The sequence below is a fragment of the Anguilla anguilla genome, chromosome 5 (genome assembly GCF_013347855.1).
Source record: "Anguilla anguilla isolate fAngAng1 chromosome 5, fAngAng1.pri, whole genome shotgun sequence".
Taxonomy (NCBI): domain Eukaryota; kingdom Metazoa; phylum Chordata; class Actinopteri; order Anguilliformes; family Anguillidae; genus Anguilla; species Anguilla anguilla.
In genome coordinates, this window is record NC_049205.1 from 49,703,393 (window position 1) to 49,717,265 (window position 13,873).

General features: G+C 40.7%; 1 protein-coding gene across 2 annotated transcripts in view; it reads right to left on the minus strand.

Annotated features, from left to right (window-relative positions):
• The window catches only part of LOC118228008 (cytosolic carboxypeptidase 4), a 163,804-nt gene that overhangs the window by 28,030 nt on the left and 121,901 nt on the right, over positions 1-13,873 (minus strand). For both annotated transcript variants that reach the window (XM_035419172.1, XM_035419171.1), the window contains 3 exons: positions 6,138-6,267; positions 4,875-5,006; positions 3,770-3,946 (listed from right to left, as the gene is read on the minus strand). In XM_035419172.1, coding sequence (XP_035275063.1) covers positions 3,770-3,946; positions 4,875-5,006; positions 6,138-6,267 — 439 coding nt within the window. The remainder of the gene's footprint in view (positions 1-3,769; positions 3,947-4,874; positions 5,007-6,137; positions 6,268-13,873) is intronic.

Here is a 13,873-nt window from a genome sequence, read left to right on the forward strand (position 1 = left end):
CCTACCAAAACACACCTCTAAGTTTTTTTCGAAGCTATATCTCCAAGGGAGAAAACCACCAATATACTACCTATTATTTTCATAGAGCAAAAATCAATGAATCATATCAATTCCCCATTTCCCCTCCATTTTGTGAAATGTAGAATGTGTATTTAGCCTGATTTTTGAAACCCTTCGGAATGCCCAGTTACAATCCAAGGCCCATTTTAGTAATTTTAGACAAAGACAAAGTAAAGATTACATGTTTTCTAAAGCTTCTGAAGCCTGTTGCTCTCAGCTCTAGACACTATGAGCTAAGCCTCCTAAGGTGTAGGTGCAGAGGACTGTACAGATCATCTGACATCACAAGCAATTTGCAGGCACCTGGTCAAGCAGGGAAGATAGTGGTGTGCAATTAGATGGGGTTGCTGACTGAAGGACCTCCTTCCCTGGGCAACACTATTACCAATTATATATCACCCTGGTGGAAGTTTCAGGCAACTGGAACCATGGCCTGAATTTGATGCAGGCCATTGAACACATGATGGTACTATCCATGCTTAAGCTGTAAATATTATGGCATACCATTTTCAACATTGGTATTATTCTGCTTCTGCTGTGAAAAACATGCATTGCCTGTCATGTATTTTCTTAATTATATATACTTTACACCAAAACAGAATAACAAGTGAGCATGAACTGTAATCACTTTCAACTTTGTCAAGTGCTTTCAACATGAATGGTGTATAATTCACACTGGATGTCTGCCAAGCCTTGCTATTTTAGTTATGTAAAATATCATATTTTTCAGTTCAGTTGCCCTGACATAACACCTGAAATCCATCAATTCCTTTGTTTTGAAGACTGAACAATCTGTGAGTTAGTCTGACCAGTTTAATTTTTTTTCACCTTTATCATTGGGTTTATTTGAGTCAGAGCAATTGTAAAAAAAAGTGAATGTCTTTCATGTTTGTTAGTTACAGAACACTGGCATAAACCGTTCTCATTAAACCTAGTCAATGCAATTTTTTTTTTTGCTTGTTTGTTTTTTTGTTACTCAGCACATAACTGACCTATGAAAGCGATTGCAGAGTTACCTCACCTGGTTTCTTGGGTTTTAATTGGTTGCTTATTCTAGGGGGAAAACCAGCAAACTTTGTGGCATTCCAGAAATCAGGACTGCAGACCCGTAATATATGCTGTGATAGAGGTGAAGTAGAGTACAAACGCTTATTCCTTCCATTCCATACAATGCATCGTATTGTTTTGATAGAGCAAACTCCTTTCATTTTTTCCTCTCCTTCTTAAGACTTGAATATGCTATTTGTGATGTACACAGTTGGTTGATTTCTTCACATCACTGGCATTGATCAAACTACTTTACTACAAAGCTGAACTTGACAGTAAATAAACAGTAGAAATTGAGTACATGTAAAAGAACACCATCAAATAGTCTTAGCACAATGACTTCTTTTTTCCAGCGACACTACAGCCATACTTCATACTGTGAAAAAGGGAGGCGACACCGATTCTAATTTAGCGGTGGTGCTCTACACGATGACCTTAGCTCTGATTTAGTGACTGACTGAGAGGGTAATTAAACCTCTCATCTCTGCTGAATTCCACAGCCAATCCCACGAATCATACAGGCCACTAATTGGCATGAATTAGCGTAGAATACAGGAAGGATTCTGCTGGCTGCTCAGGCACATTAAAGACCAGTGGAGGGGCCACTTGAATCCGCTTTGCAGTCTAATGGCCTGCCAGATTTATGACACCTTCTGAGAAAATGAGCACAGACTTTTTAATGAAGAAGCATTCAGGTTCTGCCCACCTAAAAGCACTTGGACCAAACATCTTGCCAACAACCTGTGTGGAAGCCCTATAATGAAACCTCTGATTTTCTGGTCCATCCGTACATATCCTATTATATTTTAGCAGTGGCTATTTCCTCATACATACAGAAACATGGTCTCTTGTAGGCAACTTGACAGATTCTATTGTGCACAAAAGTGTTATGTGCAAATGTCCAATGATTTCAGGAAGAGGTAGCATCCCTGCTGATACCATTCCTTTCAAAAATTGTGGGAATAATTCTGGGTAGACACCGATTCGGTCATGAGAAAAGGTTATCAATATTACAAGAGTTCAACAAAAATAGCACAGAAAAATAGCTTATATAATATATTGTTATTATATAATATATAATATGTCTTGAAAACATTTGCCCAAAATTTCCAGAATCGTTCTGGAAACCAATAATTGTTAGACTGCACTTTTCAAGTAAGCACTCACTGAATTATCACACCAGGTTCTATATGTGGAAAACAAATGGAGAGAAGATGCACAGATGGTGCACTCAACGAAACTCAAAAGCCTAAAACTGACCAAATAAACACGCTAAAATATTGGATTATTGCGCGGATACATAGAAAACTGCTCAATTTCAATATATAGTATGTAGTGATGGACACAACAGAAAGTTACAGTGTATGTGGAAAAACCTATGAAGCCTGTTAACAGAAAAACAGGACTATTTAATGTTGAAGCATAATAGCAGCATAGCAACTGGAAACATGTTCATGAAGAATATAATGAACAACTAAAGGAAATTTTACAATGCTCAGATGGGCTCATTAAAGATAAGAGGGGAAAAGCTGAATGAATGGAGCAGTGTGGGTAAGAGGAGAGGGTGTGATTCTGAACCCCAAAGATGCAGCCGCTCAAGTTCCTCCTGACAATTAGCAGGCAATATTATACCACAATAGCACAATTACTGACCTTTTCTTAACTGCCAGAACAGAGAGGGCATATTTCAAAGACAAACACAATTGCCAAATTACTCGTTCTCTTTCTTTCAAAAATGTAAAATTAAAATTTTTTTTGTTATAGCCCTTCATCTATAATTAGCCAGCTACCATTGACAGAAGAGCCACGTGTTTTATTTATTTTCACTGCCTATTTTCACTGCCATTTTCCATGTAATATATCTCATGGAAAATGATGATGTAAAACAGTAAATTGTAAAATGCACGTGTCACATGCCCTGATTGGTTCAAGCACCTTCAGTCACACCTTTACAATATGTTTAATATGGCTGGCATACTTAATATTCAAGTCTGTGAATGACTGAATGTTATGACAGAAACCATTGAAGCCTGGTGTGATGTTTACTGTATGTTTCCAGTGAAACATGGTGAAAAAAATAGCAAGACAGCAATTGGCAGGGTGTTAGTCAAGTCTGGCCCCGAGGCATTGTGGACCAGAGGATAAAAAGACCCCTCTGTGGAAACTATGCCCTTCAGACAGTTTAGGAAAAAAAGACCAGTATGGTATCTAATTGTGTGGAATGTGGAAGAACACCACAGCAAAAGACTTCACAGCAAAGTTAAATTTTCAGGGACTTTTCTCAGCCTTTTTAACAAACGCCCAGATTAAATTTCTGTGTGCAGCCTACTCAAATTGGAAAATGTTTCTGGTAAATTGGTTTGCACACTTTTTGAGGTACAAAAACGAAAAAAAGGCCAAGTGTGTTCTGAATATGTATTCATAACTTGAATAGTGCAGAGTGGCAACCTGACAGATACAGACATATATTGCTACAGAGAAGTGCATTTTAGAACCATACTTTAAATTTAGTTGTGGTGCAGAATATGACAAATATGCAGTGGTGTAAACCAGCAGTAATAACTAGTATGATAGTAGCCATGGAATCTGTACAAACAGAGGATGCAACAAGCAAACAAAAAAAAAGATATTACGTGTGATAATTGGTGTGTGCCACACCCACCTTGTAGATGCCCTGGTCGCAGCCATTGTATGTGCTCTCCAAGGTGTAGCTCCTCAGGACCCCCAGTTCACGCCACACAACCACCCGTGCGGTTGCCTCTCGTGACTTCTCCACTAAGTAGTTGCAGCTGTTGAAGGAGAACGCTGGGGCAATCCTGTCCAGGGTTTTTGGGATCGTCTAAAGACAGATAGCCCATTACTGATATGGGTCTAGCCATTTATTTGGTGGGATTCGTTATTATTGCCAACAAATTTTGTGGAAACTGGAAAAAATAGGTAATGTTTAATATCAACATTACTGTTTTCAGAAGCATCATACTAAGAAATTAATCTACACAGTAAACCACAATAAATTCAAAGACCAAAATGTGGTATTTAATCCCTTGCACATTTACTGTAGAGTTTGTGTTTCTATTTCTTGTGTAGTTAGCAACTTAGCGAATTAATTTGATAGCACTTTTTCTCATACAGAATGCAGTGGCGGCGTATAGTGGGGGCGGGAGGGTGGGTGAAATTATAATAATTCCAATGACCCTGACTGACAGGAGCCCTAAGAAATTGTGCTGTGATTGTGCAGGGATAGGATGCAAATTTCTGGCGCAGGGATAGGATGCAAATTTTGGGCGTTTTGAGGCCACAAAAGCTTGGAACCATTGAGGTCAGTTGTATCGGGTGAGTTTCAACGGATATCTAAGAAACTCAGCGAAACTATCTGGATGGATAGATACTACTCTGGGTAGCTGGAAACATACCTTCATTTCGTTGTAGATGAACTGCCCCATTTATCACTCAAATTTTATCACACCAGTAACAGTTAAAGTACAAGATAAATGTGCAACACGAACAGCCTTCTCTTGGAGTTTTCCCATTATTGGGCCCACAATTGCTGTACAGCACGGAAGCCTTCACTGCAGTGTTCAAGCCTGTCTATGCCTAACCAATACACAGAATGCACGGCACAAATAAGGACTTTTTGTGAGATGTATGTAGAGTGGTGCAATCAGTGCTGCTTATGACAGCAATTTCAGATATAAGAGGTAGGGGAGGGGCAATAATGGTGCTATTCAGTACATAGGGACGTGAAGGCAAGAGAAAGCTGTAAGTACCCTATATCCGGGGTCCTCCTTCAGTGTGGCAGTGTTGACTGTCGATCCAGACTGCCAGAGTGTCTCCTTTACACTGCAGCCATACAAAAAAACATTCTTCTTCCTGGAGTGGCCATGGTAATCACAGAACACCTGTGGGGGGAAACACAGGAGAGCAAGAGAGAGAGCCTGTTTGTGACCCGAAATACAGTAGTATACCAGTTTGTAAAACAGAGAGTGCAGGACAGCTTTAGCTTAACATATAATAATACGAACCCTCACCAAACATGCTCATCCTTTTGTCTGAGATTTAGGGCTTTTTCTTAAAAAAATATCAGAGAGCAACCTGTCTGTAAGATCAGTGGAGAAATTGTTCAACATGATTTGACTCAATGTGCTGGTGGAAGGAGAAGTCCACAAGGCCAATGTAAAAGCACCCAGCTCCCTCTATCTAACGGCTTTACCTCCCGGCGAAATGTTGCGGCAGTGTTTGCCCACTGAATGTGTCCAAAAACTGAAAAAGCCATTAATCCTGCCAGGCAGCCCTTTGAGCTCTGCTGACTCACTGCTAGAGCACTGTCAATGCTCTCCCAGGCTTAATCATTCATGGTATAAGGAACAGAAAATGACTCAGTTTTGCAGCATCTCTGAGATGAAAATATTGGAAAAAGGAAAGCTGGTTCCTAATTGCAATTATGCAGCTAGCCACAGCAATGTAACAACTTCAAGAGCCAAATAATGGCGGTACACTGCTGTTTACAATTAGAACAATTAAAGAATACTAATTTAACCGACTTATTATTAGGCTAATTATGTCATGCTATTGAAACTGGGCAAATCTATTCCTCGGCTATTACTATCAAAACACACAGCCAAGCCTTTTTTGGGGGACATACAACTACAGTATTTTAATGTATTTCTATTACAGATTCTTTTATTAACATTACACTCGATTCATGCATATTTATATGGCAATATTTAGAATTTAGTATTTGTATTTGACTGTGCGATTCTCTCGTAACATACTTTTTTGTGAATAGTAGGGACAAGGGAAAAAAATGAACAGAAATTGCCTTTCTTTTTCAAAGGTGGAGGAAAATCTATGAACCCCTACTCAATCTACGAACCCCTACTCAATCTACGAACCCCTACTCAATCTATGAACCCCTACTCAATATATGAACCCCTACTCAACACAAGTGTTGAAAGCCCCTGTAGACTCAACTCTGGATGTCGTGATGTGCTGTTTGCATTTTTGCTGCTGTTGTTGGGTTTTGCCCTTACCAGCGGAGTCCTCCCAATGCTGCTGAGGTAGTACAGGAAGCCTTTGGTGTGGAATATTGTGGGACTGAGGCCAGAGTCAGGCTTCATCCACTGCCTATTAAGATCCTCTCCATTCAATGAACAGCGGCTCCTGAAATATTTCAGTCAGATTCACAGTTATGGCACATACGTGATATTCCACCCACAGTGCATGACTTGAGTGCCCATGCCTTACATGACCAACACTGCTCCCATACTTGCTGAGGATGAGAGTGGCACACAATGCAGTAGGTCTCCTCTTTCTCTGACTCCTCAGGGCTTTTTGACCTGGCCATGCATTTAAAAAATTTTTCTTTTTGTGATCTCCTTTTTTGCTTGTTTACGGTGTTTAGAGGCGTTGGACACCCTTAGACCAGGTGCTGGAATATGCTGGAGATGGGTCTTTATAGAACACTGCTATTTGCATTAAAGATTTTTTAGTGCTTTATTCCTGTTAGAAAACTAATATTCACGTGAGATGCAACTAAGACAGTACAGTGACTGGTTAACGTTTGTCTGTTACACAGCCAGACCACATGACCCCGGTTTACAAATACAGGACCCAACTCCTCAGCCCTAGGAAGGGCTCTGGTCAGCTCCAGACCACTAACTGACGTTAGTCCACCTATACACAATGCAATTAGCTAGCATGCTAATGCTATGAATGCACAGTGCTTGTTGGTACCAACCAGACCTTATATCTATCTATATCACTGAACAGAGCACTCCCAGCTTTACTGACGAGGCAAGACGCGAGACGGCTTAGTAGACAGGCCAATGGGATGAGCACACAGTGTGTACCCAGTGGTTATGGGAATAGTATCACCTCAAATTGACTTATTTCACATGTCTTTTGTAAACTACAATGACTTTTTTTCATAGAAAATGCTACCAAAAGGTCACCCGCCACAGTGGCTGGTAAAAGTGACAAAGTTGCACGGTACTGCGGAATTCTACCCTCATTTGGTGGGTGGTGGGTGTTAATGTCAAGCCCTGACTGTAATTTTGTCATTACTTTCAGTTTTATGAGTTCAATTATCAGCACAAATGAAATGCATATGCACACACAGACTAACTGCAAATACCAAAAATGAACACTTGCTTAGATATTTCCACTGCTTAGTACAATTATTTTTAAAATATTAGACTGTATTTTTTAACCTTGATAAGCATTTTACCTTGGGGGATACTGTAGGTGAGGGGGTAATAGGAACTAACAAAATAAAATTAGTTTCTTTAACTTCATGCACAACCTGCCCTTGTCACTTTTAGTATGTGCAAATAATATATTGATTATATCAGTGAATGTCTTTTTTTTCCACTTTTAATAGCTTGGTCTGTGACTACATTCTAACCTTCTGTTTGTTTTGTCTGCTGTGCCGTGTATATTGCCTTGCATTTCACAATAAATATTTAATAAACCCAAAACTTCACAGAAAATAGCACTGCCCTCTGGAAGGTCTTTCAATTTTTAGAAATATTTTGTTCATTAAAGTAATTGTTATTGAGCATTAAGCATTGTTCTCTCCCACTGAATGATGGGAACCCACGTGAGGGGAGGGGTCGTGAGGGGTCGCTGAACTGAACAGTAGGCGAGACAATTGACAGCAGAAAAACAGAATGCTCACTATTTTAAATCAATCTAATAATATAACCAGTCTATACATTTCATACAGGGTGTGCAAGTCATCACAAAAGACCTTGAAGCAAGCCTGGGACATAAATGTGTGTACAGTTCCCTGGATAGTGAAGTAAAGAGTTTGGAGAGGAAGGACTATTTATCCAAAGACATGAAGACACTGTACAGTCAGGTCACATCAGGGAGGCCATACACTCTAACACCTCCTGTCGCTATTAACCAATATCATGCTGGAATGATGAAGGTATATAGTGCAAGACTGAACCACACATGAATCCATGCCACAACTGGAGAAAAAATAAGAGTTGAATAAGAGTAATCAAAATTATAAACCACTGAAGAACAGAAACCATCATTTGAAAACTGCAAAACATGCTGAACACAGAACAAATGCTGAAACACCATAGACGAGAATGAGCTGTTGAGGGCTGAGAATGTGGCCGGAAGGCAGCCTGTACAGTATTAATGCCAGCCCTGCCCATCCACTGCGCAGCTCTCCGTCTGTCGAGGCTGGCGGCCAAACACAGACCGACCAGGCTGCCTGCCATCCCTGGGATTCAGGGAGCTCAAGCTGTCGCAGTAAAAAAAAGGCCTGGCATGCCCGGCAAACAAGGGATGGGGGACCTGCTGACCCAAATTTTGCTACTATGCCCAGGCAAGAAGAACCATGGTGCTTGTTCAGTACCTAATCACTAGGACCAGTGCTGACCAAGAATGTTTACAATGACTTATTCAGTTTTGTGTTTCCAGTGAGTCCAGTTTAACCAGCATGCACACATGCACTGCATCTAATCAGATCCCTGACCAGATTAGACGCAGGTTATTGTGGCTCATTAGATACGTGGACCCAAATGAAAAAAAGACAGATGTATCATCAGGAAAAGGCCTACCCTTGTCTGTTCATCGACTCATTTAATGACAATTTTGCAGATTACACGATGAGCATAATGCCATGCAACCTTATAAAACTAGAAAAGCCCAGCACAGCTGGCTTCCATTTTCTCTACAAATTATGTGCTAAATGCATTAAAACAATGAGTTTATTCAAACCATTTCAGACTTTAAAAAGCAGTAGTTTAGATTTGATTTTAATGTTAGGTCAGAGCAAATTACGATTTCTGAGGCAGCAGAAAAGAGCATGGACAATATGCCCTGGACAGAGCGCCATTTCCTCCAAGCCATTCCTTTCAAACAAAGGTCAATCGGTACATATTTTAAGTATTTTTACTCAGCCGGGGAATGCAAGCTAATATACAATATTTTGATTCAGGAGATCACAAAGCTGCTCCAATCACATTCTGATTTGAATTTTGTGTTCAGTGTCACCTGTTAGGCATTTTGGAAGTGATTTCATTTTCCTTTTACAAGTGTCCTGGCTTTTTTGTTGCAGAGACAGTGACTGACAGAACAGGTTGTAAACATTTCTTGTGTTAAAGGACAGTGTCATCGGGGTGCTGATCTATTGACCTGAGCTCTGTACAAACATCTGAATCCTGGGATCTCGCTGCGCTCGGTGCATCACTGATGAATCTCTCTTTGTCACTGCAGCTGCGACCCACGCTCGCCATCTATCTCGGTCCTGCAGCAGGCAGACCTATTGTTACGTAGCCGGGTCTCTTTATTACCTCTTCACAGAGCTGATATCGGTTGATACCACATGATAAATGATGATCTTTTAGAATCAGCTTTAAATTGATTTGAGTCACTATTAGGAGATGTGCAATCAATAACGCGGGTTGCCCAATTGTCTCAGAGGGGAAAGCTGATGAGCCGAACAGTGGCGCCTTTTAATTTCATACGCCGAGCGTCGGCCGCGTGCTCCCATGGATGGAACACCTTCATTTTCTCACCATTAAACCTTGCCTGAAGTCATTCAGTGTGTGTCGTGTCATCTACTTAAATTTGGGGAGATGAGATTTCCATGTAATTGAATGCGTGTCGCTTCAACTATTCTCGTAGACGGAAGGCACCGTCGACAGAAACCCACTCTTCCTAAACCTTCATAACCATTATCGACTTCATAGCACACAAAGATGGTTCTATTCACTGTAATATTCGCTGGGCATCAGAAACTCAAGGGCTGAATAGTTTTCTAGGCCTCTGCCAATAGGGCTAAAGTGTTATTTTCTCTTCAAATTCCCATCAATGTCCGCTGTCCACAAAACAGAGTAACAAGGAACCCAAATAGAACACTAAGAGTCAGTGACCTACTGAGTGCTGTTTCTGTCTGGAATGGAAAATAAGGGTTGCTGTATCAAATTGTTTTAAGCACAAAAAAAACAAAAAACAAATCAAAACAGGGAGCATTCAGCATCTGTTACCATTTTTTCATAGATATTGCTCCGTGATTGCACTTGTACTGGTTCTATGAACTTCAACTATCAACCAGAATTTATAAGAAGAGACATTCATTTTCCTTCATTTAGGAACTGGTGTTTCAGAGATTATGTTTTGGCTGCAGGTAACAGCCTTGACATATCAATAATCAGCACCACAAACATGCACCCCCATCTCCACTGCAGAGAGGCATAAGACACATTCAGAAGCAATCTACCACAATGACAAGGTGTCATCATAACAGAATGCATGTGACACATCACTCTTCTTCAGAGCAGCAAGAGTCACAACTATAATGCATTGTCCATTAATCACAAGCACTAAAGGGCTATTAGAGGTGAAACGGGGAGGGGGACAAAGCCCCTGATTGGATACGTATGTAAGGAGAAAGGGTGAGAAGTTACACAGGCCCAAAAGAAAAATAAAGAACAAAATATTCCCATTTTTTGTTATGTGAGCACAGTGCCTTCACTAGAATCCAGTCTTTGCCAATCTATGTTTTGTTTGTAAATTCCAGGAAACTAATGGCTGGAGTAACCTTTACATCTGCCAGGAATACAGACGCCTACAGCACTGTGAGTCTCCATTTGTTTTTAAGAACATGTTAAGAACATGTTGAGGTGATGGGTTGTTGCTGTTATTAGGATGTGGGAGTGGAATCCATGCTGTACATTGTTAACTTTGTTTTGTTGTCTTCTGCAGCAGAACTCTTGAGGAAAAAAGAACAACCATTCTCCCTCGTTTCTGATGAACATGATGTCTGATGTTGGTCGAAAAACATGATTTAACAGACTTGGTTACAAAAAGAACATTTAAGAAAAACTTTCCTTATAACCGATCTACCTAGGTTTGAAAATATAAAATATGACAACCTGCTTTGTTAAAATTGAATAGAATGCTGTAGTTTAAAGCAGTGAACCAGCTTCGTATTTTCCTAAATCCGGAACAATCTGGCACAGAAATTGCTGGAGGCGTTTTTTCATGGTAAGACCAGCTTTCTGCTGGACACTTTCACCCCTCCCTGCAGAAAACATGCCATCTCCACCATCACTTGCAAGCTTTAAAATGGGACAGTTGTAAAGCCAATCGTAAATGTTTGTGCTGAACGGTGTGCTCCATGGTGTGACTGCTGGGCTTTTTATCAAATTAGCGATGTGTAGTGTGACGCTTTGTGTAATTTTAAGGAATGTTAACAATCTGTCACTTCTGTTGAGGGCACAGTGTGGAACTGATTGATTCTGACACCTTCATTTGGTTTATAACCTCCAAGATATTGCAGAGGGAAAACATGGCATTCTCTTAAAAAACCAGAGCAGAGAGATCCATACTCAATGCTGAGTACAAAGGATGGGACCGTTTCTAATAGTGCATTTAGAAGAACATTTTATACTCCAGAGCTGCAGTGTGGATGAATCCATCTAGGTATAATAACCTGACAAGCAGTTCTTAGCAGTTTCATTTTTTTGATTTTCAAAAGAAATGTTCTAAAATAATTGTTGGAAATTTTACTTTTAGAATAGAAAGGTCCTCGGAAGTTAAAATCAGCAAGCTAAATGATGTCAATATTGTAGCTGAATGAAAAATAATGAACTAATGCAAACTCAAATACAGTATGATAGATCATGCTGTACTTAACACTGTACATCCTCCAGTTCAAGATCTTACATTGTCCAATGCTATGCTATAGTTCACTATATTAAAAAATGAGTATTAACTTGCTACAACACTATGAGCTCCATTTTCTGGCTGGCACATGGTGTGTTGCGAGCCATCACACTGGCAAAGTGGTATTTTCGTCATGGATTTTGACACACCTCAGCCGTTTGGTAATGTCCTTCATAATTACATTTAACAATGAGTGCATTTAGGAATGGCTTTGTATGTTGTTGCCAGCTCAAATCCCAAGTGGTACATTATTACTCTACCCTTGAGTCAGGTGCTTATCCTGGATTTTGCTGTTAATATTTTCCAGGGAAAGCACATCTGCTGACAAAAATGGTGTAACCTAACCGATGTGAAACAACCAATCACAAAGTAAGCCTGTGTGCATTTGCAACAATATAAAATTTACATAATTAAACCCTTTGGCATTCCAGAAATTCCATAAACCACAGGGAAGCTGAATTCAAAATAAACTTTTTAGGTTCAAAAGAAAGAAGAAACAAACAAAAAACATTGAGAATGGAGATGAGGTTTCCACACATCTGAGCTGCTCAGTTAGTGGCCTGGAAAACAAACTGTCAGCCAGCTGCTATGTAGGAAGCAGATCCAGCACATATCAGTTCAGTGGTTGAAGGTTAAAACAAGAAATCTGAAAACAATAACACACATGCTACAGCAGATAGGAACATGTTTACAGCTCGTGCATTGTTATTCGTTCATCGCTGAACGTGCGCTGTGGTTGACGAGCATCGGTTTTCTCGCTGCTTGTAATCGAGCTTTGCCATTTGCGACACGGCACGCGTTTCAGAACCGTGCAGCTGCTCTGGCCGTCAGCGTTCTCCTGAATCTCTGCTTTTGCATATTTTCCTTATACTGCCCCTGAGACCAGAAGGGAAAGAAATCCTGCTTGTTAAAAGCATCCCTTGCGCTACAGATTTTCTTATGCCTAAATAGGATTTTAATCCAGCACGCTGCTCTTTAGTCATTCGTTCCCATGCATAAGTCCCACAGAGCCGCTCTACTAGACAGAAACAGCTGAACTGATTGACAAGTCTCCAGAGACTCCCAGAAAAGGGATGCAAACATGAAGGATAGATGCTGCAGGGTGACTGTTTTGAACACCAAACTACAAAACTGCGATCTCATTTTATGTAATGGAGATCCTTCATCACTCAGTTCAACACGCTTCCCCAAAGTTCTCACCCCCTAATTGCTTGAACCTACATTAATGTTCTCAAAATCCGCTTTTGATATGATAGATATGAAATATTAAGACTAGGACTATGGAAGTGGAATGGATTTTGTGCACTTAGATGGCTTTCCCAAGGGGGTCCAGCTGTTTAGGCGCCACCACCCCAGAAAGTCCTATAGTCTAATATTTTTTTAGGGCCCCTGTCAGTGAGAGCCCTTGGAGTCAATACTGACTCCAAGGGCCATGGTCCAAGCCCCCCCATTTTCTGTACAGAGGTGACCAGCCTGGGGTAGGATCGGATCTTGTCGGATCATTACTTAGTTAGTGACATGGTGCCCAGGGACATAATTGGCCACTTCCCAAGGAGAAGGATAGTCCACTAGGGGTTCTTCGCTCCTTCTCATCGATCTCCAGCTACCTGCTATGTGGCGCCTGCAAGAGCCATGCCCGTAAAAGGCAAAATAGTGTTCCTCTCCAAGCCGGTTATGTTGCCTAGTAACGAGTCACAGCACAGCAGGTGAAAAAAGGAGTGGCTGGCTTTGACATCAGCAGAGGCCGGTGGTAGTCTTCACCCTCTGGGACTGAGGTGGATCTATCAAATAAGAGCCCAATAGTCTGGTAAGCTTTGGAATTGGTGATGACTGGAAAAAAGCAAGGACCCCCTCCCCCAACAGAACCAGAACAAATGGTTTTAACAGGAGGAAAGTACACAGTACAAACATTAATTAATCAGGCATAAATCATCACTGCAAAATATGCCCTAGATAGGCAAAAATCACCATTCACTGAAAACTGCCTGTCCCTATGTGCCTTCTTTTTTCTGTTGACGAAATAATTTACTGCAAATATGAATTTTCACCTTGTTAACAGCCACTTTCAGGGGGACCC